The sequence below is a fragment of the Budorcas taxicolor genome, chromosome 7, assembly GCF_023091745.1.
Source record: "Budorcas taxicolor isolate Tak-1 chromosome 7, Takin1.1, whole genome shotgun sequence".
Taxonomy (NCBI): Eukaryota; Metazoa; Chordata; class Mammalia; order Artiodactyla; family Bovidae; genus Budorcas; species Budorcas taxicolor.
Window position 1 is genome coordinate 50,151,577 of NC_068916.1, and position 24,800 is coordinate 50,176,376.

General features: G+C 39.2%; 1 protein-coding gene and 1 non-coding gene across 7 annotated transcripts in view; both read left to right on the forward strand.

Moving 5' to 3' along the window:
• The first annotated feature begins 103 nt into the window (after positions 1-103).
• The window catches only part of MATR3 (matrin 3), a 39,161-nt gene continuing 14,464 nt past the window's right edge, over positions 104-24,800 (forward strand). For 3 of the 6 annotated variants that reach the window (XM_052642441.1, XM_052642445.1, XM_052642444.1), the window contains exons 1-5: positions 104-189; positions 1,396-1,434; positions 2,847-2,932; positions 3,682-3,762; positions 22,399-23,489. In XM_052642441.1, the coding sequence (XP_052498401.1) occupies positions 22,578-23,489 (912 nt within the window). In that variant the 5' untranslated portion in view covers positions 104-189; positions 1,396-1,434; positions 2,847-2,932; positions 3,682-3,762; positions 22,399-22,577. Of the gene's footprint in view, positions 190-1,395; positions 1,435-2,846; positions 2,933-3,681; positions 3,763-12,320; positions 12,455-22,398; positions 23,490-24,800 lie in introns of those variants that run through there. The other 3 variants (XM_052642446.1, XM_052642442.1, XM_052642443.1) reach the window with 3 other exon arrangements.
• LOC128051810 (small nucleolar RNA SNORA74) lies at positions 3,414-3,613 on the forward strand. Its single transcript, XR_008199742.1, has one exon. It is a non-coding gene; the product is annotated as a small nucleolar RNA SNORA74 (small nucleolar RNA).

Sequence of the window (24,800 nt, forward strand, 5' to 3'; positions counted from 1 at the left end):
TATGCGCATCTCTACCACAGCTCTCCCATTTTCCTAACGCTTTCCTGGGCGGGGTTTCTGGGGCCCGCCCACCGAGGGCCCGCCCAGTAGCCGCCCCGGGGCGGGGCTCCCCTCGGCGCCCGACTGCCCTTTTCCCCGGCGGTCTCTGACCCGGCCGCTGTGTCCCTACCGAGCTCCGGACACGTGCCGGTGAGTAAGGGCAAAGTGGGGAGAAGCCTTGGAGGTTTACCAGCCAGGGGCGAGAGACAGTGGTTTGGAGGCTTCTTCTGAGGCACGGGACGAAACTGGGGCTCATTCTCTAGTGACCCAAGGTTTGGAGGGCATCTTGAAGAAATGCTGAGGGATCGCGCCCCTAGAGTCACCCCGTTTTCTACCATCCCTGCTGTCCCTGGAGAGTTGCCTAGAGTCGGTCTCGGGGAGCCTTGGTCCCCAGGCACTAGGGCCAGGGACTTGGGAAGGTTCGTGAGGAACACGTGGTCGGGTGGAGCTCTGTCAGTCCCTTCAACCCGAGCGCCGAAAGGGACGGGCTATTTTTACATTCGTTTTTAGACCTGGACAATGAGCCCTCTATTTTCCTTTTCCTCTAATTGTTTGGAAACGTTTTGGAGTGAAATTAGAGGAAGGCTGGGAAAAAGTATTGTCTTAGATACTCTCACCTTATACAAACAAGGTAAATCGTAAGGGTGAATGGGTAGGAATGTTTATTAACCTTTTTGCAAACATTTTGGTTATTGTTTTCAACCAGTAGTTGGGGTCGTTGGCAGGAATGGCAACCTAACTGTCGCTAGTTTCTTTAACATCCGTTACTGCATCCAGTTATTTTTAAAATGCTGCTTTTATGGTTCAATAGATCACATAATTGAGGCCCTTCTCAATCTAGTTTCAACCAGCCTTTCCAATTTTTAGTGCCCATTGCTTTCCAGGGTTAAGTTCCCCTTCTGCTCACCAGTATTCATCATTTCTTTGCTTAGAGTAAGTTCCTGACAATAGCAAATGTTTAGTGCCCAGTCTATAGCAGATATTATCTTATGCACCTAATTTATATTCCATTTAAACCTCCCGAACACCCGGTGTACAACACCCCCATTCTATAAATGAGACAGGTACAGAGGTTAAGTTATTTGCCCACTGTCACTTGGCTGTTAAGTGACAGCCAAGCTTCCTGATACTTGTTGAAGAAACCATTAATTTGCTACTGTTGAACTGCTGTGGTATGCAAGTAAGAATGACGCAAATGAAGCTAACCAAAGGAAAGCTGTTTGTTTTATTGTTGACTATCGTTTCTGTGGTTCAGGCCTCACTAAGTTAAGGGAGTTTTGAGGGTAGGGGTCTTAAACACCACACAAGTGTTCACTAACTGTTGGCTGTCTCTAACCTGGAGTGCTTTGATTGCAGAGCATCTGGCTGTGAACTTTTGAGCAGATGCCGCCCCAGGTAAGTGCAGCCCCATTAACCTACCTTTGGCCCCAGCTGTAGGCAGCTGCCTAGGTTTCCGTGTACCTAGGCAAGTGTTACACTGCTGGGAGAACAGCAGCCGATAGCTGGTTGGCATTCTGGGCCTGGTTCATGCCTACTCTGTTGTTAACTATACCAGGATGCCAGCACAGTTGTTTTTCCATTGAGGTTAAATCTGCAAGCATTGTGCCTTTGCAGGGAGAAACCTAACTCGGAGAATGCTTCTGGTCTGACAGGTTTGACTAGTATGAAGTTCTTTGAATCATACCTTGGAAACAGAAGAAATAGAGGGATATATAAATAGAAAAAAAAGTTGAGGCTTTTTTTTTTGGAGTCTACTGAGTGCTCAAAGGGGGCCATGGGATTTTTGCAGATTTCAATGAAATCAAAGTTCATAGCTCCCACTCCTCGACCAACACAGAGCTACTCAGGATAATCCCTTTGTAGAAAGATTTTATAACTGTAGTCACTTGTGAGAATGCCATACCTTACAAGGAATGTAGATGTGAATTTGCTTTAAAATGATGAGCATTCTTTAATCTCATTAATAGAATATAAAAATAGCAATTAATTGAGGGGCTCCAAATACTAGGTCTAGCTATAGCAATACTAATTTCTGCTTCAGGTTGACAGATTTCTACTTTTTGTTGGTATCTTCCCTTGTGGCTCAGCTGGTAAAGAATCCGCCTGCAATGCGGGAGACCTGGGTTCAATCCCTGGGTTGGGAAGATCCCCTGGAAGAAGGCAAAGGCTACCCACTCCAGTATTCTGGCCTGGATAATTCCATGGACTGTATAGACCATGGGGTTGCAGAGAGTCGGACACAACTGAGTGACTTTCACTTTACTGGTTTTCAGGAGTAAGCAGAGTTTTTGATTCTTTTGGAGCAGTAATTGAGTCCCCTGTGTGATTTTGTTTTGGAATCCTAATTTTCTGAGAAGAGATGCTTCTCAGTTCTAGGCAAGAGTGACGCTACAGGTTATCCAATGGGGCAGACTTAGTTGCTGCTTTCAGTGAAAAGTAACATCTTAGTTTCTACAGAAGGACTTGATGAGGATGTTGGGAGACAGAGGTGTTATTTGTCAAAGCTAGTTTTGCTCTATCAATTGGCTTTCCCTTAAAAGAATTTTCTTAGCTAAACGTTGGGTGCTTTGTGTGAATACCTCAGATGTACGTTGTGAATAGCCTTTTACATATGGGTCCATAATACAAGTGATAATCTAGAGAGCTTTAGTGGTAACAGGCAAGAAAAAAAGGCAAGTAATGGGAAATAATTGATGAGGATATAAAACTTTGGCAAATCATAAATGGCAGACAGCATTGTTTCCATCTCTACAGAAAAGCAGCCTCAGAAGCTAGGATGTTGAACACTGAAATCTTTTTCTTTTTAGGATGACTCAAAAGTAGGGCATCCTTGGCCCTCCTGAAGAGATGAAATTAGTGGCAAGTGGACCACCTATCTGTATGGCATTATCAGGTAAATGTCCTTACTCATTTCGATGCTGACCATGTGCCAGGCCTGTTAGTTGGAGCCCATGAGAAAAAACAACTGGAAGGCAGAAACAATTGTATTTGTCCCTAACAAATTCAGCCTCTGGGCAGAAAAAGGCTGAATAGGATTTTGGTGATTATGGTCTGAAGGTTTTTGAGATTATCTGTATTATTACATCTGAGAAAACTGAGGGGAGATTGTAAATTTCATGACAGAAAGGATAGTGTATCTTACCTTGTTCACAGATCCCAGTCCCTAGATCCCAAGCACAGTGCCCAGCACATGGCAAGAACTCTGTGTTGGATAAAATGACTGAAGGGATGGGAAAGGGTTTCCTGTTTCCTATTTGTTTCAAGGTTTTGACAGCAGGGTCTGCAATCACTGCTTCCAGGCCTCTGTTTTGCAGTCAATGTTCAATTCATGGGGATACCTTCTGAAACAAGTAAGAAAACTGTTTCAGGAATCATCCAGCAGTTGTCAGCTATCTAGGCTAGCGTGATGCCTCGGATGGTGTTACACTGTTGGAAGAGCAAGCACTGCCTTTATTGAGGTCTGACTTCAGCACTGTTTTGGTGTTGTGGCTGAGTACCTCTGGGCAGTGTTTTGCACCTCTGAGAGTGGAGTAACTCCTCCTGTGGAGTTGGTCCTAGTCTGGGTGCAAACAGTTTCTTTCTATTAGAAAAAAGATCCTGTCTTATGGACAGCCTGTCATTCGTTTCCTTTTTGAATCCTAGATGCCTTTGCCTGAGTGAGAAACCTTCCTCCGCTGGGATCCCGGAGGTCTGATGGCCCTTTGTGACATCCAAATAAGTAATGTATGTAGTCCTTTTGTCCTGAAGGTCCAGGAACATCTTTTGTTCTAATACTTGGTCTTTGAATCTGGTTCCTGACAGTGAGCTCCTAAATCCCTTAGAACTTCCTGGGTGATAGTAAAGTCTTTGTTCTAATGGGACTGGAATTTTTACACATACTCTAGGCACACATTCTCCAGAGAGGGGAGAGGGGTTGGAAATGATCATGATGAAGCCTCCATAAAAATTCCATTAGTATAGGGTTCAGAGAACTTCCAGGTTAGCTAACACGTGCTGGGAGAGTGATGCCCATTCCTATATACCTTCTCTTATGCATCTCTTCCATCCGGATGTTTATTTGTATCCTTTATCATATCCTTTTGCAGTAAACCAGTAAATAGTAAACTGTTTTCCTGAGCTCTTTTGAGCCCATCTAGCAAAAATTAGTCAAACCCAAGGAGAAGGTTGTGGCAATCTCTGACTTATAGCCTTTCTGTCAGAAGCACAGGCTAACAACCCGGACTTAGGTTTGTCATCTGAAGTGGAGGAGGGGCAGTCTTGTGGGACTGTGCCCTTAGCCTCTGAGATCTGAAGTTATTTCTAGGTATAGATGGTGTGGAAATTGAGTTACATTGCAGGACACCCAACTGGTGACAAGACCCACACATTTGGTGTCAAAAATACTGAGAGTATGGCCAGAGTTTGAGACTGAAGGAAAAATAGGAGGAGGCATGAGGTTTTCTTAAAAGGTAGAATTACTTAATGTTCGAAAAAACTGTAGTGAGAACTAGACTTTTAGAGGAGAATGCTTAAAGTCTAAGACGAGAATTCCCTGGCAGTCCCGTGGTTAGGACTCTGCGCTTCCACTGCTGGGGGCCTGACTTTGATCCCTACTCAGGGAATCAAGGTGCAGAACAGCTAAAAATAAGTAAACTCAAGACTTAAACTAAGTCTTTATATTCTAGAGCTCTGCTGCATAGTACATGTAGATTTAAAATTGACAAAATCCATTTCTTCATCTCAGTACTTAGTGACTACCTATTGGAGAGCTCAGAAGATATTTACCAATACAGAAAGTGTTATTATACGCTGCTGTTCTAGAGCAGGGGCTGGCAAACTTCATGTAAAGAGGCTGATAATACTTTAGGTTTGTGTACCATATAAACTTTTTATCTGTTGCAACTACTCAACTCTGCAGTTGCAGTGTACAAGCAGCCATAGATAATATGTCAACAAATGAGCACTACTGTACTCCAATACAACTTAATTTAGGAACACCGAAATAAAAATTTCATAAACTTTTCAGTGAAGGAAAATAATTTCCCTCAACCATTCTAAGCTTGAGGGCCTTTCAAAAACAGATGGCAGGCCAGAATTACCAACCCCTGTCTTGGGGAATGAAATTCAGGCCTTGGGAGTTTACAGCTCATTAGTAACAGACTTAGGGCCAGTACCAACATGTGTCCGTGAAAAATTAGATGTTATCAATACCTTTGCCTTATAACAAGCTTTTACCATATGGTATTAAACTCCTCAGCTTTTAGAGTACTAGGGTGACTTTAGTAAACTATCCAGTAGTAGGATAGTCCTTATTTCTTATGTTTGGGGTTTGTTGTATGTGCTTTTTTGAATGGGTTACTTATAAAATGGTTCTCTTTTTGAAATGTACACCTAAGGAAGAGGTCCTAAGAAAGAACAGCAGTGTTTGGTTTCCAGCAGAACCTGATCACAAACCCAATCCTAGTAGTGAAGTAGAAATGGTCCCTAAGGAAAGAGGAAATTTTTATATATCAACCACAGCCAGAAGAAAGATAAATATCGTATTCTAATGCATATATATGGAATCTAGAAAAATGGTACTGAAGAATTTATTTACAGGGCAGCAATGGAGAAACAGACATAGAGAATAGACTTACGGACATGGGGAGAGGGGAGGAGAGGGTGAGATGTATGGAAAGAGTAACATGGAAACTCATATTACCATATTTAAGATAGCCAATGGGAATTTGCTGTATGGCTAAGGAAACCCAAACTGGGCTCTGTATCACCCTAAAGGAGTGGGATGGGAGGGAGGCTCAAGAGAGAGGAGATATATGTATACCTATGACTGATTCATGTTGAAGTTTGAAAGAAAACAATTCTTTCAAAACAAAATTCTGTAAAGCAATTATCCTTCAATTAAAACCTAGCTTTGAATTAAAAAGATAATAATTATATCATAAAAACAAACAAACAAAAAGAATAGCCAGGAAAAAAAAAAATCCAGGTTTTAAAATCTGGAATCTCAAGTTATTAGAATATAGATGGCTTTCCTGAGCATGGTAAAGCTACCCAGGTGCAGGGAGAGGTCCCTATGTTGCTGCTTGAAAAAGGAAAATTCATTTGGTGCTTATGCCTGTATTCAGTACCCCCAGAGGTTTCAGTGGCTTAATCATGCACATTAAAATAATTTAATGGGATTTCCTACTTGATAAGTGAAGTTAATTAGTCACCTACTACTCCCTGTCGGCTTGAGTTTTTTTTTCCTGGTAAATCTAAGATGAAGTAACACATTTCAGCTTTAAATCCATGCCTTCTCTTTCTCCATCACCCTTTTCCCATGCTGCAATGAAAACTGAAATTGAACTGGCAGATATTGGTCTGTAAATATCCAAGCTGCCACCTCCTGCCATAGCTAGCAATTAGTAAACACAAGCGCCCCTTTTCATTGAGATGCTCAAGTTCAGGACCTATACCATATTAAGAAAGGAAAATTAAAGCAGTATGAGTAGGGGGCCCCAAATATTGAGTCTGTCACCTGTCAATGATTTATTTCCTTTCATTCAAGGTTGGAAAAAACTATCGTCAGTGAGCTTTTGTAATGAAAGTTTGGATTACATTTCAAATTTTAATCAGGAAAACAAAACCCCAGAGAAATAAATTCTGCAGGCCCCAAAGAGACATAAAAAGGTGGCTTAGGGCCTAGGAATTCACACTAAGGAAGACAAACTGGTTAGAGCAACTAATTAAGAACCTAAAAGAGTGACAATGGCTCCTCTAAATCTTTTTGCTTAATTAGGGCTTTATGAACAGCTCCAGTTAATAGACCTGTCAATATTCTCTTGGAAAACAATTTCACTGAATTAACAATTCAACTCTAATATTTACAATGTCTGTTTAGCAACACCTTGCGCTTTACAGTTATTTAGAAACACTTAATGAGCCCACTTGCTAGGTCATAGATTTGTCAATTTAGGATCCTAAGGCCTGTTTCAAAGGAGCCCCCTGTTATTTTGGCTCTCCCTATTCTCCATTACAAGCCCTTTAGGGTGTAAGAACATTTTATACTGCTTTTTAAGGGTAACTTTACTAGCTGGGAAGAGGTGATAAAATGGACCTTGAAATTTATTTCATTTTAGAATAGTTGTATATTTACAGAAAAGCTATGAAGATAGTACAAAGAAATCCCATGTACCCTGCACCCAGTTTCTTCTAATAGTAACATATTAGTATAGTACATTTGTTATTGACTAAAGTTCATGCATTATTCATATTTCCTTATTTTTCACCTAATGTCCTTTATCTGTTCCAGTATCCCATTGAGGATAGTATATTTAGTCATCATGTCTCTTTAGGCTTCTCTTGGCTGTGACAGCTTCTTAGACTTCCTTGATCTTCTGCCCATTTTTTAATTATTATTTTAATACTGAGTTGTTTGAGCTGTTTGTATGTTTTACAAACTAAGCTCTTGTCCATAGCATCATTTGCAGATATCTTCTTCCATTCTGTAGGTTGTTCTTAATACTCAAAATGCCTTAGTTATAGCCTTTATTCTCTTTCATTTAGAATAGTGGTCGAGCCTGTTGTCTTTTACAGTAGATGCTGTAGTCCCCAAATGACTGGTTATTTTTACCTTATGAGCTCACAGTAGAGGATGGAATTTTGTATCAGCTGGTGGGAGAAGGGAGGAGCCAAGCCCAGGCCCTAGTGTAGGCCCAACTTCAATGAGTTGAAGAAAAGTAGACAAATCCCCAAGGCACACAGCCTGTGAGTTAGATAGAACCTGGACTTCATCAGAATGGCAGATGGTAGAACTTATTCTCAGTTGTAGTTCTCTAGATGAGGACTCCAGGAGCTAATGGTTACAATATGCTGGCCACTCCAGGAGAGTTTTCTGTGCTGACCTGTGCTGCCCCTATTCCAATGGCACTATACTACTACACTGGGCTTACATTTCTTGCCCCTGTATAGTAGAGTCCAATCATGATCTGTTCATCCAGGGAACTCTTCATATTTAGTTTCTTGGAGCCCTAACCTCCCTCTTACTTGTACGTATAATATATCCAGGGCTGAGGAAGTGATAATAACCTGTGCCATTTGCTCATCTTGTCAGAAGACTAGTTATTTAACTCATACCCTTTTTATGGTTTTACAGCTTTTATTAACTGAACACTATGCTAGACATTGGTGATACGTGATGAACACGACACGGTCATGTTTACCACTTTCAGATTTCTTTCTGACCACGTTGGTTTCTTTCAGTCCTTTTGTGTCTAGGTCTCTGCATATGCTGTTTCCCTTTCTGATTCCATCTTCCATTTCCACTTTGTATACTTTTATATCTCAGCTCAGATAGCACCTTCCCTGACTGAGCACCCATTTTATGTGCCATTGTGCTATATTCAACCACAGAGCTAGATAGCCAGATGCCATGTTAACAGTCCTTTGAACAGGTATTATTCACGTTTTTAAATGTTTATCTTACTCCCATATAGCCAAGCAACCTCAATTATACCAATAGCTGACTAAAGAGCTTCAACTGGTAAATATTAGTAGTATCAGTGTATCATTATGTACCCAATATAGAGTAAGGTCATAGGTGTATCCTACTTTTTAACAATAGCCTGGTAAGTAAGGATAACAAGAGTGCTGGTTTGGTTTTGTTAAATTTTGAAAAAAATCATGGAAACAAAGATGTTGGTTTCCAAATCATTTGCTAGTGGACTCTTTATAAAGATGTAACATGTATGTGTGTTAAGTCGCTCAGTCATGTCCGACATTGCGACCCCACAGACTGAAGCTGTCCATTGGATTCTACAGGCAAGAATACTGGAGTGGATTACTGTTTCCTTCTCCAGAGGATCTTTCCAACCCAAGGATCAAACCTGCATCTCCTGCATTGCAGGCAGATTCTTTACCATTTGAGCTACAGGGAAGTCCTGAAGATGTAACAGTGCCTAACTATTTGAAATCCTTAAAATATACATGGTTGATGGTGGTTGCCTTTAAGGGAATAGCAGTTGGGGAAAACTTCTGTGTGTGCTTTGAATTTTATTATATGTATTCCTTATTCAAAAACTCCCCCCAATTTTTAAATTTATTTTTGGCCATGTTGCATGGCTTGCAGTATTTCCCTGACCAAGGATCAAACCCAGGACCCCTGCAGTGGAAGCATGGTGTTCTCTAACTACTGGGCCACCAGGAAATTCCCCAAAATTTTAAGCCCATTTCCCCTCCCTTGCAACTGCTAAAAGAGCTGCTGGTTAACAATTTTCTGTTTTTTAAATAGCCTAAAGTTTTGAAATGACCTGCTGATGCTTAGTCACTTCAGTATGTCCAATTCTGTGCAGCCCTATGGACTATAGCCCACCAGGCTCCTCTGTCCATGAATTCTCCAGGCAAGAGTACTGGAGTGGGTTGCCATTACCTTCTCCAGGGGATCTTCCCAACCCAGGGATTGAACCCTGGTCACCTGCATTGCAAGCAGATTCTTCACCACTGAGCCACCAGGGAAGCCCCTCCAGGGCATTATATCTATTTAAAAAGTAGATGGTGAATTGCCAAAAGACCACAGCCTTGCTGAAGGCGGTCCAATATAATGCTCAAACGCTCTGGGTTTGGATTTATTTAGAACTGACTTCAAATCCTAGCTAGGCAAGCTTCTTAATCTCTTATGTAAAAATAAGAGAAAAAGGTACTTTACTCTTAAAATTATATTATCAGATGCTTAGTGATTGTGTGGTGTGAAAATATATGTCCTCAACCAATATGACTCCTCTGCTCAAAACTTTAGAAAGATTAGCTTTATGGAGATTGTATCCTGGTGTTTAAAGTTTTATTCCAAATTTGTCACTTAGACCTTTCAAAGTCTCAGCAGAAATTCTTGCTTTGTAGCCTCTGTCATTACTGGTGTACCACGCCCACTCCTAAGAAACCCAAATGTGAATAGAACTCTTGATCCATCTCTTCTCATAGCCAGGCCCATCTTGAGGCCAGCCTCCCTGTCCAGTCTTCATCAGACTGAGATTCTCAAAAGCTGATAATCTGTCTTATCCATCATTGTATGTGTGCATGTGTGCTCAGCCGCTTCAGTCATGTCTGACTCTTTGTAACCCTGTGGACTGTAGCCTGCCAGGCTCCTCTGTCCATGGGATTCTCCAGGCAAGGATACTGGAATGGGCTGCCATGCCCTTCCTCCAGGGAATTTTCCCAACCCAGGAATCAAACCATCCATCATGAAACAGACATTTGACGACTGAAATCTTGTATTACCTTTGGTTTCCAGTGTCTTTTTGCTGTTGACCTACTAAGCAGATCCTCAATAAATAATTACTCAACTGAAGTTTGCCTTTCCTTCTTTGTAAAATCACCAAATTGCATTAATAGTCTGTATAAAAGCATGGTAAGTGTATATCTGAAATAAGCATGCATTCATGTTTCTGAATCCAAAAAAGCAGAGCTGCTTTCATCTAAGATCTGGGGAGAACATAAAGTGAAGTCTTAGCCAAAATCAGTTGGAATCAAAGACTCATAGAGTAGAAGTGAAGGAGGACCCTATATTCACTGAAAAAATTTCATTCCAAAGTTAACTATGTAGTGGCCTTAGGGATGCCCCAGTACTTGATGTATTCTACCAAATGCCTTCTCAAAGCCTGTAGAAAATCATGCAACATAATGGAGATGTGGGATTACAGGTCCATTCTTCACAACGGCTATTTAAAATTTTTCCTTCGTGTAACTCTAGCCCTTTCCACAGATGGCTTAGTCACAGAAAACTTAAGTCACCTGACTAATTCCTAATGAAAATATAGCACCATCCTCTCCGTACCTATTACAGGAAAGGGATGTCTCTAGATCTCATCCTTTGAGTAATGTCCAATATGAATCTTTCCTTCTCTTACTGCCTTTGCCAACCAATCCTTTCCTAATATAACTCTTCTGCATTTTAATGGCCCCAAATTCTGTAGTAAATCAAATCTTGCCCAACCCTGCTTTCTTCTCATCATAGCCAGTTATTCTGCATTTGGTAGTTTGTTTTACACTTTTCATATACTAAGCACCTCCCATCTGACATCCTCTCCCACTGAACTGGAAGTCCCTGTTGCCAAATCTTTTGTAGATGTTTTTAGGTCCTAGGCTTGACCTCTTGGTAGCATTAGACCCTGTTGATCCTTTAGTCCTTTGAGTACTTTGGCTGTCAAGGCAGTACAATATCTGTGCCTTCCCCTCTACTTTTTTTCCCTATCAACATGGTCTCTTGCCATTTAACTACCAGATTAGTTTCTCAAGGCTTGGTCCTAAGGTTTCTCTTTTTACTGTAGGTTTACCTAAGGTTTCTCTCTTTACCTCCAGTTCATCTCTTAACTCTCCTTCATTTATATAAATTCGAATTTGTCACTAACCCACACCCTTTTCTCCTGAGATCAAGGTCAATAAATATAATTCCTTTAAAGCTGATGCCAAACTGAAGCCTTACTGCCCCCACCTCCCATTCTCAATAGCACTGCTAAACAGTTGTCATTCTTACATGATACTTCTCCATCTTCCATATCCAAGCAAGTCTTGCTTTTTGTCCTAAATGATTTCGAAAATTTTATACAGGTCTTCTGTCCATTTTTGCCCCGTCTACTATCTTCACAGTGGACCCAAAATGGTTCAGCATACTCAAGATTTAAAATTTTTGAAGGCTATTCATCTGACTTGTATTCACTAACTTACCTCAGACGTCAGGTGCCTGCCTGTCCCTCTGCATTTAAAATTCAAACCCCAGGGAAGTGACCCTTTTCTCCATCCTTATCTATACAACTTCTCAGGATTTTCACTTGTGCTGTATTTGTTTGCTCATGAGGTACTTGAAGAGTGTTCTATATTCAAATTCCATTTCACCAAATGGCGGCGGCGGTCTTTTCAGTGGAATGAGTTTTCGCTATCTTCCTCAATGACCTGCATAAAATTTCTGAAATTAAAACCACTCAATAGTATGTCTCCACTTCCTGCCCCGAACTGCCACTTCTCCGCAGTTTATCAGAGAGTACCAGAGAGGGTCGAAGCCAGGGAATCCTGCGACGCACTTCTAACGCATACCTTATTTAAATTCTGCACCAAGCAATATGGAAGAGTCGGGGAAAAAAATTCTTCGTGGGGAGTGGGACTCGAACTCTATCAGCTATGGCTCTCCATTTCCCGCCCATAGGCGAGCTACAAGATCAGAGAACAACGATCGCCGCTGAGGGCGCGAGCGGCGTGCGCGCGCCGGGCCGGGGGAGGGGCCTGGAGCGCGCAGAAATGGGACCCGAGGTGGGTTGGGACGAGTTCTCGCGAGAGTGGGTTTGTTCTTGGGCTGCTGCCTCTGCTGCCACCTCTTACCAGCGCCGTTGCTGCGGGGGATTGTGGGAGCCATCGCGTCCCGCTCGCTTGGAGAGAGGTACCTCTCGTTTTCCCTCTTCCTTTCTTCAAGGTAGGCGTGAAGCGGGTAAGAATCGGGGTGGGGTGGCCGGGGGCTCTCCGCGTCCGCCGGGAGGAGGCAGCGACGGCAACAGGGGCCGCGGGGAGCCGGCGGCGCGCCTTTCTTGCTCGCTCCCGCTCGCCTGCTCTGCCTACCTCCGCGCTGCGTATGTGAGCCGCCTGATCGGCGGCCGCCATGTTAGGAGCTCAGTGGCGGCGCAACCAGCCTTCTCGGGTGGCGGAGGTGAGCGGTCCTGGGGGGAGACACGCGGCCAGCCAAGGGCCCAGGGTGCGGAGGCAGAGTCGGGGCGCGCCGAGGGCAGCTGATCAGCCGAGCTTCCTGCGTTCCGGGCTGGCTGTGGGCGGGGGCGGGACGACGAGCCCGTTACACGCGGGCTGCCGCTCTGAGGGAAAGGGAGGAGCGCTCGAGGCCTGAGGGACCGACTAACCATGAGGAGGGTGGCCTGCCGTTTGGGGAGGATAGTTAAGCTAACAGCCCCAGATATATTTGCTCTCCCCCTACTTTGCGCCTGAAAATGTTCCCCAAAATGGAGGATTTCGTAGATGCCGAAAAGCTTAGCCGTTTGAGCAGTGTTTCTTGGTGTCGCGGCCTTCGCTCCTTTACTCGCCCATCGTTTCATAGCGCCCCCTAATACTCCCCTGTCCCCCGCCCACACACAGGCGCGCGCGATTTTAGCCGGGCCTCAGAAACAATTCCCCCCTCCCCCCGCCATCGCGTAAAAATGGCCGAAAAATGAAACGTTAACGCTTGTTCATCGTGTTGCGTCGTGGATAAAGCCTTTTGCAGTACGCTGCGAAGGAGATTTGCTCTTGTTTAGAGAGTCACCTCACATTCCTTTTCCTCTATATTAAAATACTATCAGTCTGTAGAGAGGATGGTGTGGTGTGGGGACCTTCCGGTTTCCAGACAAAGGGTTTATAGTAGCCTGGTGTAGTCGCGGCTTCGTTGTTCTTTTCGTTGCCGGCGGTGTGCCACGTTCTGTGTTATACAAAGACTTTTCCCATATACAGTGGAGTAGTATCTCCTAGGTATTTATCCTGCTCTGTGGCGCTATTCTGTGTAATAGTCCTATTGGATCAGTTACAGTTTTCCAGCCAGATATTTCTAGAACGGTTATGGCGATTCCAGAATTCTAGTCTTTCACGAGCGCTGTAAAGTGTGCGAGTTGTTGATTTACCAGGCCGTAGTGATGAGATTTTGCCTTGATGCTGCGTTCTGCGCGTTGAACAGAGCTTAGTTTAAGATTTTTAGATATTCGACGAAACAGTTTTCTCCCAGGTAAATTTAAACAGTTGTACTCTGCGGGCAAAAACTATATTTCAGGCTATTTTCATACGTGTTCAAAATTACCTTTTAAAAACTAAACGACTCGATCTTCGGAATCTAGCGACATATTGTTTTGGAAATCAAGAATTCGGATCTCTTTTCTTAGCTGTGTGTAAGTGGAGTTGCTTTTATGTAACATTTTGAACTAATTAATTCGAAAATATTTAACTACCCTTGACCTAAACATTCTGTATGTTAAAGAAGTCTTTAAACATACTAATTTTACTAATGCTTTTAGGGAAATGTAAACCCCAAATATTGTTACAAGTCAGTGATACATAAGACATTTTAACAACTGAAGAATGCAAAGAAAAAAATCTTCCATGATTTTAGAAATAACAAGTAGCTCAAATTCCCAATTTTATAGGAAGAATTGAAGTCCAAGGAAGTGCTTGTTATGTAGGTAACCAATGGCAATGAAGCCAGTGTGTTTAGAACGCTTACATTTTGATTAGATACTTGATTCAGGCTCTGCACGTTACAATAGATAGGCTTAAAATGGAAGAACTACGCTTATAGGAATTTATCTCGTAAATAAGGGAAGTGTGTCAAATATATGTGTACATAAATGTTAATGTTGGTTACTAAGCATATTAAAAATCCAAAGGATTCAACATTTGGAGATTGCTAATTATAGTGTGGCCGTCAAGTGATAATCTGTACAGCTATTTAGAAGTATTTAAAGAGTAATGATGGGAAAATTATAGTGGAATATAGTACTAATTGGGAAGAAAGTAATAAAACTCTGCTGATACCAAATTTGATGACTTATGTTTTTTTGAAGGAACATGTAAATAAGCGTAAAAAATATCCCTGAGTGTCGGGTTTATGGGTCAGTTGTATTTCCTTCTTTTTTTTTTCCCCCCCTTGAAATTTCCACAAGACGTTACACTTACTTTTGAAATGAGAAAGTGAAACATTTTTTGTAAATGCTAGAACTGCTGAGAAGGATATGGCAACCCACTCCAGTACTCTTGCCTGGAAACTGCCATGGATGGAGGAGCCTGTGGGCTGCAGTCCTTGGGGTAGCTGAGCGTCGGACACGACTGAGCGACTTCACTTTCACTTTTCACTTTCATGCATTGGAGAAGGAAACGACAACCCACTCCAGTGTTCTTGCCTGGAGAATCCCAGGGACGGGGGAGCCTGGTGGGCTGCATTCTCTGGGGTCGTACAGAGTCGAACAGGACTGAAATGACTTAGCAACGGCAGCAGTAGAACTGCTGAAAAGATACCTTGTTTTTTTAGGATCTCACCTCTGTTTAAGGGGAATTGAGATGAAAATGAGCCAGCTTCTTGAAATCTGAAGTGCAGTTTTCAAATGTGACAAAACGAAGTGCTTGTGTAAGGTATTCTTGTTATGTGTAGGCACATAGGAATCTGAAGGCATTCTCACATAAAATTAATATTGATACGACTAATAATTAAGATATAAACTGCAGCCATTAGCTGTTTATAAATGATCGAAATCAAATAATTGGACAGTGGTTTGTTAAGTGGTGTTCTTAGCAAATCTTCTAGTTAAAAGTCCATGTTTTGTTTTTATATTTCTTTTAGTTAGAATTGCATTAAAATTGTCCCACACTGTGGCAGTAGGGTCTCAGTATACCTGACTGACTGAAGGTTTGGGGTGGACATTACCAAATGCATGGTTAGTGAGGTGGAAGGGTTGTGGACAGTGTAGTTTTGCATTTTTTTAATATATGCGGTTTTTCCAAGGTTAACACTGTCCATGAAATTGCTTTAATTTAAAATTCGTAACTATGTAGTTGGTCTTTTCATTGGAGCATTAGGTTAAGGGTTCTGAAATGTTTGATAAAAGGTTTTTAAATAGAGAAACTGTTTTAGTGGATAGTAAAAGGTAGAGCATAGAAGCTCAGTGGATTGAGAAAACTGAATATGAAGCCCTCTGAAGTACTTGAGCTTTTGCTTTGTTGCAGATCATACTGACTATAAGCTACAATAGAAGTTACATGATGAAATGCTGTGTTCTCTCTCCTGACCCTAATATAATTTATTAGGTGGCAGGTCTGAATGGATGCAGTATCTTCGATGTGTTGCAACCTCCATGTGATTGATTTTCCCAGTTGTAGGTCAAGCCCTGATGTTTGTCTAAAAAGGCTCAGGAGTTTCTGAAAATTGATATGAAGTAGCGATTAAAACTTAGGTGTAAATTTTTTATTTTAAAATTTTAAGAATTATTTTAAAATTTTGATTTTAAAAAACTATTCCAGAACTTAAGACTAATTAATATAAAAACTTGCTCTTTTTCTGGAAAGTTTTTTAATTGATAAATCTCTGCTTTTCGTTTATAGAGTACCAATAGCCTGTGGTTATTGGTGCCTGTCTAAGGCAGAAACAGGTTAATAGAACAGAGGATTGCCATGGTGGGGGGTGGGATCATTTTTTAGGTCTTCCAAGCTGTTGCCATTGGAATAGCTGCTGGATAAGAAGAGCAAAGAGAAGGAAAATGTCTATAGGTGTCATGGTAAGCAGTAAATGGAAGTTGGAAAGGAGTCTGTTGATAATAGAATCTCAGTAGGATCTTTGATTTCTGAGTGAACTCCGGGAGTTGGTGATGGACAGGGAGGCCTGGCGTGCTGCTATTCATGGGGTTGCAAAGAGTGGGACACGACTGAGAAACTGAACTGAACTTAGTGTTGGTCACTCAGTCATGTCCAACTCTTGGCAGCCCCATGGACTGTAGCCCGCCTCTGTGGGCTATAGAATCTTCTGTCCATGGGATTCTCCAGGCAAGAATACTGGAGTGGATTGCCATTACCTTCTCCAGGGGATCTTTCCAACCCAAGGATTGAACCCAGGTCTCCTGCATTGCTACAGATTCTTTACTGTCTGAGCTACAGGGAAGGTCCATTGATTTGTAGTATCATTGGTTGTTAATGAAATAGATAATTTTCTGGTTTAAAGATGATCTGTACGTTTTTTTCCCCTTCGGAAATTACTAGGATATTAAATATCTCTCTTTGGTACAGTCACTGATAGGAGAAGAGCTTTTATAGCATATGTGAAAGTGTTTGAACACCTGACTCACACAGTAGTTGGGAAAGGAACAGTAATAGCAAAGAAATACAAACATTTGTGATTAAAACATTCTTGCTGTGAAAAGGTGTGAAGCAACAGAACAATTTTAATGCTTAACTGTTTATCCTTGTGTGGGTTATGATATCCTTGAGAACCACAGTGGAGGAGGGAATTTTATACTGAAGCATCAGGAGACCAAGAAATACTCATAACAGCATTCTTGGTAATGACAGGAAATTAGAAACAGTCTAAATGTTCATCTTCTGAAAGATAAGTATGTATATCATAATGGTATCTATATAACAGTGAAAATGTAGTTTTAATTCATGTGTAAATTAGTTTTAAACAAGAGCAATATATATATATATCCAGCCAATTTGTGTAAAATTAAGAAAAGTAAAATTAACACTGAAAAGATACACATCTGTAAGAGACTCCATAAGGGAAGGAAGAATCATTGGAAATAGGTATGTAAGGTTTTATTGATGTTGTTTCTGACCTTTGGCATTTATATACACTGATTTGTAAAACACATGATGTGAAGGCCGGGGGCCGAGGGGGGTGTTGGACCTTAAGAGAATTGCTAGTATTAAATGAGGAAAGGAGAGGCACATACTAGCTAATAATTACGTTTGAACAAGTACTAAGCAGTCTGTATAATGGCTCATAAGATAAACTTTTTCTTAAGGTGTTGGCATATGCCACAAAATAGGTTTAGAGAGGTAGGATGCAACCAATATGAAGGCCATTGAAAAAGGGAATAGTATGTTTTTGAATAGAGTAGAATGAGGAGTGATGTTTTAGGTTTGTAGTCTTTTAAAGCTGACTTCTGACTTGATAACAACCTTCAGATTTTAAATCTGGCTTTGAATAGAATTGGGTGAGACATTATAAGTTGATACATGAAATAGTCCAGTACAAAGTGAAAGGTGTTTATGTCTCTAGGTCAGTCCTTTTACTTCTAGTTTGTTTTCTCATTGGTTGTGAGGATCAGAGTGCATACAGTAGATGATCACTGTGGTGCTTACAATATGGCAGGCCCTGTGAAATGGATGTTATTTTTATTCCCATTTTACATATGAGGGAATAAACCCAGATGTTAAGTAATTTGCCCAGGTTCATGCAGCTATTCTGCCGAAGAGCTGGTTTTCAAATCCAGGCATTTGGGCTCTTTAAAAAAAAAAATCTCAATTTATATCAAAGAGTTGTACAAATGTTTGCGGAAGCCAAGAGAGCAGATCATGAAGCAGAGGGGAATATCATAAGGGTGCAGAATGGTGCCTTGAGGAAAACCACAGATTTGCTTTTAAATAGAGAGTTAGCCAAGTAGTGTCAGGTCAGATCAAGAGTCAAAGTGTCAGTTAAATGGAGTAACTTTTTTTTCCTGTAGTATGAATTTACTTAAAGTCACGAGGGAAAAAACTTAGAAGAAAAATGTTTCAAGTCTGGATAATAGGAATCTTTTCTATGGATTACCATGAAGATTTTTTAGCAACTGAATCTGCTGTTAACCTAAGGATTAAGAAGTGGGTTAGAAGTTTAATCCAGATCAGTAATACATAGGAATTGACACCAGTAGTTTTAAAACACTTCAGAATATTCCTTTTTTTCAGTCTTCTTGGGTACTGCACTTCATAGTTTTTCTTTGTTGTATGGTGAGGCACATTGGTGTATACAAAGTTAATAGAGCTGGATAAGCAACAGGAAATAATAGCTGTTATCTTGCATTATCTTAAAATGGAGTGTACTGTGCAAAAATACTGAATCCTATGTTGTACACGTGAAGCTCACATAGTATTATAAATCAGTTATACTTGTTTTGTTTTTTAAAAAAAACCCTTAAATGAAATACAAGTTATAAAATATAGTAGAAAAAGATATAGTGATGTAAACTAACATTAAGATGAAAGTTTAATCTCTAAAATGGAAGCTATGTTGAAGTTATTTATCAAGCCATTATAAGGTTAATAAGTGAGAAAATTTAAGGAATATTTACTTCAGTTGAAATACCCTGTACTTCAGTTGGAGATTGATTAGTCAAGTACTTCTTTAAATTAGTGAACTATCCCTGCCATCTGTTGGTGACATGATTAGGACATTTTTAATGTATTTGTATTGTTGGTTGCTGTGTATATTTGGCATATTTTCGCATGAATAAGTTAAATCACAAAGGTGTTTGACCTTGATAGAGATGGAAAAATCTCAAAATTTCTTTGACCCACTTGTGTTACAATTCAGAAGCTGTTTTCTAGCTGTTGTATGTTAAATTTTTATGTGAGGTTAAAAGGTTATTATGTCAACGTGTGGCTATTTCTTTCCTGTGTATCTCTACATGCCTTTATGATTATACTATCTTAAAATCGGTTGTTTCTAAAAAGTGATTTATTTCACACAGTCAAAAAGTATAAAGATCCATATGGTGGTAGTAGATACCTTTAAAACATAGTGTTTTTAAGTTCAGATGCTGAAGGTTTCTTCTGTGTCATGTTTTAAAGAACTAAAGTATGCTTATGCTCATTTTACTTCCTGCTAACTAACCCTCTGAAATAATAAATATATAATAGACTAATAATCTTTATTTTACACAGGAAATTTGGATACAGAACACTGTGTTCTCCGTTAACTTTGTGTGTGTTTAGTTTAGCTTTCATTTGTTTTCTAAAATGTTTTAGTATTCCATTTCTTCTAATTATTGAAGAAAATAAATAAAGGGTATCAGATTTATGGAATGTGGGGGTTGAATATTATTAACTGAAGCTTATTTCTTAACCATACATATTTGTTCAGATGTTGAATGTGAAGCTAACATCTTTAATAGAATTTATATCATGAACTTCGTTCATTGAGAATTTCAATATCAGAGTATAGTTAAATGGCACTTGTGAAGCCTACTTAGTTGTTTCTTTTCTAATGTTTTCTGATGGGGCAGGGTGGAGGCACTTTTTTTTTTGGAAGTGAAAGATTCTATATTGTATAAAGTTAAATGAGTAAATCGGGTTTTAACATTACATTTTAGATGAGTTATCTCAAAGGAACTATTTTCAAACTTTATTAGCCTCTGAAAACGTAGCTTTATGGAGAAAAAATGTGCAGTAAAAGAGGCTAATCTTTTTTTTTTTTTTAAAAAAAGCACTTTAGTAACTTGGTAAACCTTTCAGTATTGTGATGGTTTCATAGGCAGTAGTTCCCACTTAGAGCCTTTAAAGTGCCTTGTGCATCTTATGTTCATTGACCAAAGATAAGATACTAAAGGAACTTTTTCATAAATGTTCTTACATCAGTGCTATCTTGTCGGATTTCTCTTAATTTCTTTGTTCTAATAGAAATTTTTAAAGAAATTTGTTAGGTTCAGAAGTTTGACTTAAGTTCTTTTTCAGTACTGCTATTCTCATGTCTTTGTGTGGGACTGAAGTTGAATCTGACTCACAAAAATATGAAAGTTATTCTTAAATTACAAGTTGTCATGGGATTTACATGGTTGTCTTTCTCTTTTTCTTAGTTTTCTGACATCCATTTTCTGTTTTGTCTTAAGGTTATCACCTTTTACCTTTACTTCTCTTAACCTTTTCTTTTTGCAGCTCCACCATTCATATATGTTGCAAAGAAAAGTAATTGAGATCTCTGTAATTCAACAATCATTTCCTTAAAATATCAATGTTAAAAATTTACACATGGTCATAATGCCATAGTATAATTTCCCTAAAGGGAAAGAATAGTTCTTTTGAAAGGCTGGCTTTTCGGTGTAGGAAGCTTTGACTCCCAAATGAAGGGCAAAGCTGCAATTAATAGTAACTTAGATACTTTGAAATTTTGATTTCAAAAAAACCCTCATAATGGTTTTTTGAGTTGTTTTTTTTTAACAATGTATGAAAACATAAGAGGGTACTACAAATGTTTCAGTAGTATTTTAACCGCCATTCTGTATGGTATTTAAAAGTCGTATCAGAGAAACTTTCATCCAATGATGTTTACTTACTCTTGTCTTTATTTTATTAATCTTAAGGTCTAAGTAGTTTACATAATGGATCTCATCTGGAACTAGTTTCTTTGGTGTCTTTTCTCAAGTTCATCTTTCTTGGTGTGCAAAAACATCTGTAATTCCAGTCACCTCTGATAGCATTTCTATGTCTTTTTAACTTTGTTACATCTTTTTTGTAAAATCTAACTTAAGTCTTGCCTGCAACTTTTTTTTATACTTCTTCTACCACTGTTGTCGTCCAGTGTTTCCTTAATCTGTCATTGGTGGAATTGGTCCCATAATTGACTTGTAACTATTAAATATTGCCTGGTTTTTATGTTGATAAAGTTTTCTATTTTAAACTAAGTGTTTAGGTATATGGGTGATCAAACTTATGAGTTAACTGAGCAGCGTCTCTACATAGTAGAATTATGTAGCAAACAATTTAAGACTTATTAAACCTCTGTGTGTAATTGTAATTACAAAATTGTTTCACCAGGGACAGTTATGTACATCATTTAATACTTTATGAGGTCATTCGTAAATGCTTTGTGAATTCTTATATAAAAATTTTTGAGGTAAAATAAAAAAGTAATTTCATTACTATCACATCTTTGAGGAAACACATCTTGAGGGATTGTATTCACAATTTAAATTTTCTGGATAATGGGGCTATTCTTGTGAAAGAATCTGTGTTTACAGAAATCTATGTAAGCAAGATCTCGTTTTCATTTTCACCTGTTTTGAGCTCTAGAGGTGTTATAGCTCTGAGCATTGAATGAATGTTCACAGCTACTACCTTGGGGAGTTTCACTTCTTTAAATCACCTATACTTCCTGTACTTGTGGTTGTTCTTGGGGAGTCTCCTACTTCTGTACTGACCATATTTGATTCTCCTTACCTTTTAAGATTAGAAATGAAGTGAGCAACTGCCTGATAGAGGATGGAGAATAAGGCAGTTAATTATTTGGCTTAAATTTGTGCAGAAATCTGTAAACTGTAGGAAGTCACTTATTTTTCTTCACATCTGTCTTTACCTCAATTTGATTTTGCTGCATAAAGATCTCAACTATAGTGTTTGATCTTAGATCTTATGCTAGGTACTTGACACTGAAGCTTCGTTACTTGTGATTTTACTTGGTTCTTTCTGATAGTGTTAATAGGTCTCATTTTCTAAAACAATACAACTGATTCATCTTTGACTTGCTGACCTTGATTTTTTTTTTGTTTTGTTTTTAGTCTTCTGGAACTTAAGCATCATATTATAGGGTGTATTTTTCTTCTAAAAGAAGAGACCCATCTATATTTTTATTGAAATTTTGATATATTCAGACATCTGACCCTTCAATTGAAATGTTTTTAAATTCCGTATGAAATTCCCTTTAATAGTTAAACTTTAGCATGAAAGACTACTTTTTAAGTATATGCAAGCTCTGCATACATCTGAAATCTGTTTAAGTTATGTAATTCCTTGTAAGTTTGAGATCTTAAATGTTTTTTTTTAATCAACATGATGCGTAAGTTTTTTTTTGTTTTTTTTTTTTTTTTTCTAAAAAAAACGGCATCTACTTAAAGGGATTTATGACTAAAATTGCTTATTTTTCTACAGAGTTGTCTGCTGGTTCTCAGCTTGAAGAAGATTCTACAGTCCTTATTGATCCTTTTTCTTGGCGTTACCATTTTTTGAAGCAAAGTTAACCTAGTTTTCTAGTTGAGCTTTCTTTTTGGCCATCTTAAAAAAATTTTTTTTTTAAAAAATCTATAAACTAGACAAGAGATAGTTCTACAATGTCCAAGTCATTCCAGCAGTCATCTCTCGGTAGGGACTCGCAGGGTCATGGGCGTGACCTGTCTGCAGCAGGAATAGGCCTTCTTGCTGCTGCTACCCAGTCTTTAAGTATGCCAGCATCTCTTGGAAGGATGAACCAGGGTACTGCACGCCTTGCTAGTTTAATGAATCTTGGAATGAGTTCTTCATTGAATCAACAAGGAGCTCATAGTGCACTGTCTTCTGCTAGTACTTCTTCCCATAATTTGCAGTCTATATTTAACATTGGAAGTAGAGGTCCGCTCCCTTTGTCTTCTCAACACCGTGGAGATGCAGACCAGGCCAGTAACATTTTGGCCAGCTTTGGTCTGTCTGCTAGAGACTTAGATGAACTGAGTCGTTATCCAGAGGACAAGATTACTCCTGAGAATTTGCCCCAAATCCTTCTGCAGCTTAAAAGGAGGAGAACTGAAGAAGGCCCTACATTGAGTTATGGTAGAGATGGCAGATCTGCTACACGGGAGCCACCATACAGAGTACCTAGGGACGATTGGGAAGAAAAAAGGCACTTTAGAAGAGATAGTTTTGATGATCGTGGTCCTAGTCTCAACCCAGTGCTTGATTATGACCATGGAAGTCGTTCTCAAGAATCTGGTTATTATGACAGAATGGATTATGAAGATGACAGATTAAGAGATGGAGAAAGGTGTAGGGATGATTCTTTTTTTGGTGAGACCTCGCATAACTATCATAAATTTGACAGTGAGTATGAGAGAATGGGACGTGGTCCTGGCCCCTTACAAGAGAGATCTCTCTTTGAGAAAAAGAGGGGCGCTCCTCCAAGTAGCAATATTGAAGACTTCCATGGACTCTTACCGAAGGGTTATCCCCATCTGTGCTCTATATGTGATTTGCCAGTTCATTCTAATAAGGTGAGTTAATGCAACAGATACTTCTAATTTCTTTTACGTTGTAGTGCCTATTCTGTATTTACCTATATCTTGTACTCTGAATCTGTAGTCTGATGACATTGAGTTGATCAAGAATTTTTATACTTTTGAGAACACTTACTTTATTTGGAAGGTAATTGTTTTTGAGCATTTTAAACCAGGGCTTTACATTAATATAATCTGCATAGATTACTTCTGGCCACAAAGCTATCATCCACTGGAATTATCTTGTTGGTTTTTGGCATCAATATGTTCTTCTTAATCGTATATTTAAGCAGGTTTTTTTTTGTCTGCTTTGTTGAATTGTTTTAAGTATTTTTTCTGTTTTTTTGCAGTCAATGTGCTCTGCCATTCAGGATGCTAGATAATCAGCTCTCCATCTGTCTTAATTACTGATTCGTATGTAGTAAAGATACATTCTTGAACAATTCTCTTTTTTTCCTTATCTGTGGCTACAGGGAAAGAGTTAATGTAGAGCCCTGGTGTTTGTTTCAGTATATTTCATATTTTAGATTAGTTTATTCTTCTTTTTAATTTCCCTTTAACACAAACTCTCATGCTGTAACTGAAATTTTTCATCATTTTTTTTCTCCTTTTCCACAACTTTCTTAAACATACTTCAAAACTCACTTTTTATTATCCCATATTGCATCTATCCCGTTAGAGACTTGGGAAAATCACCTACTGCAGTATCCTGCTCTGTGTTCCTCATAAGCATATTCTTTTTCTGACTTAGACTTCTGGTATACTCATTTGAAGAAAAAAAAAAAACCTGATTCTCCTTTGCTTTAATTATCACATCTGGCAAAATGGGAACTTTTTCAAAATGCCCTTTTAAATATATTGTCCTTTCTCTTTCAGCGTTTTCAGTGCTAATCATTCGCACTGTTTTTTTCCCAAAACAAAATACAGTGCAGTTGACTTAAAGTCAGCATTGTAGCAGTCCACTGGCTTGATCTGTAATCTGACCATCCATTTTTCCTGATGTGCTGTACTTAATTGGAACATGTTACTGCCATGAAACTGATTTGATGGTTGCTGTTACAGGGTTTTTTCTTCACAGTAACATCTGGAAGGGTCATTTTCTTTTCATATCTATCCCTTTAAATGCATTTTTAAGTGAGTTGATTTTTGAGTAAACTAAATCATGTAAGTCATTAGAGATTTTGTTTTTAATCTTTTTAAAAGTCTTACCAATCAACCCCTTTTCTGTGTTTAGATCTCAGTATTTTTGTCTCGGATAATTAAGAGACTTCTTATATTGTTTAAATTTAGAGTATTTTGAAAAATATC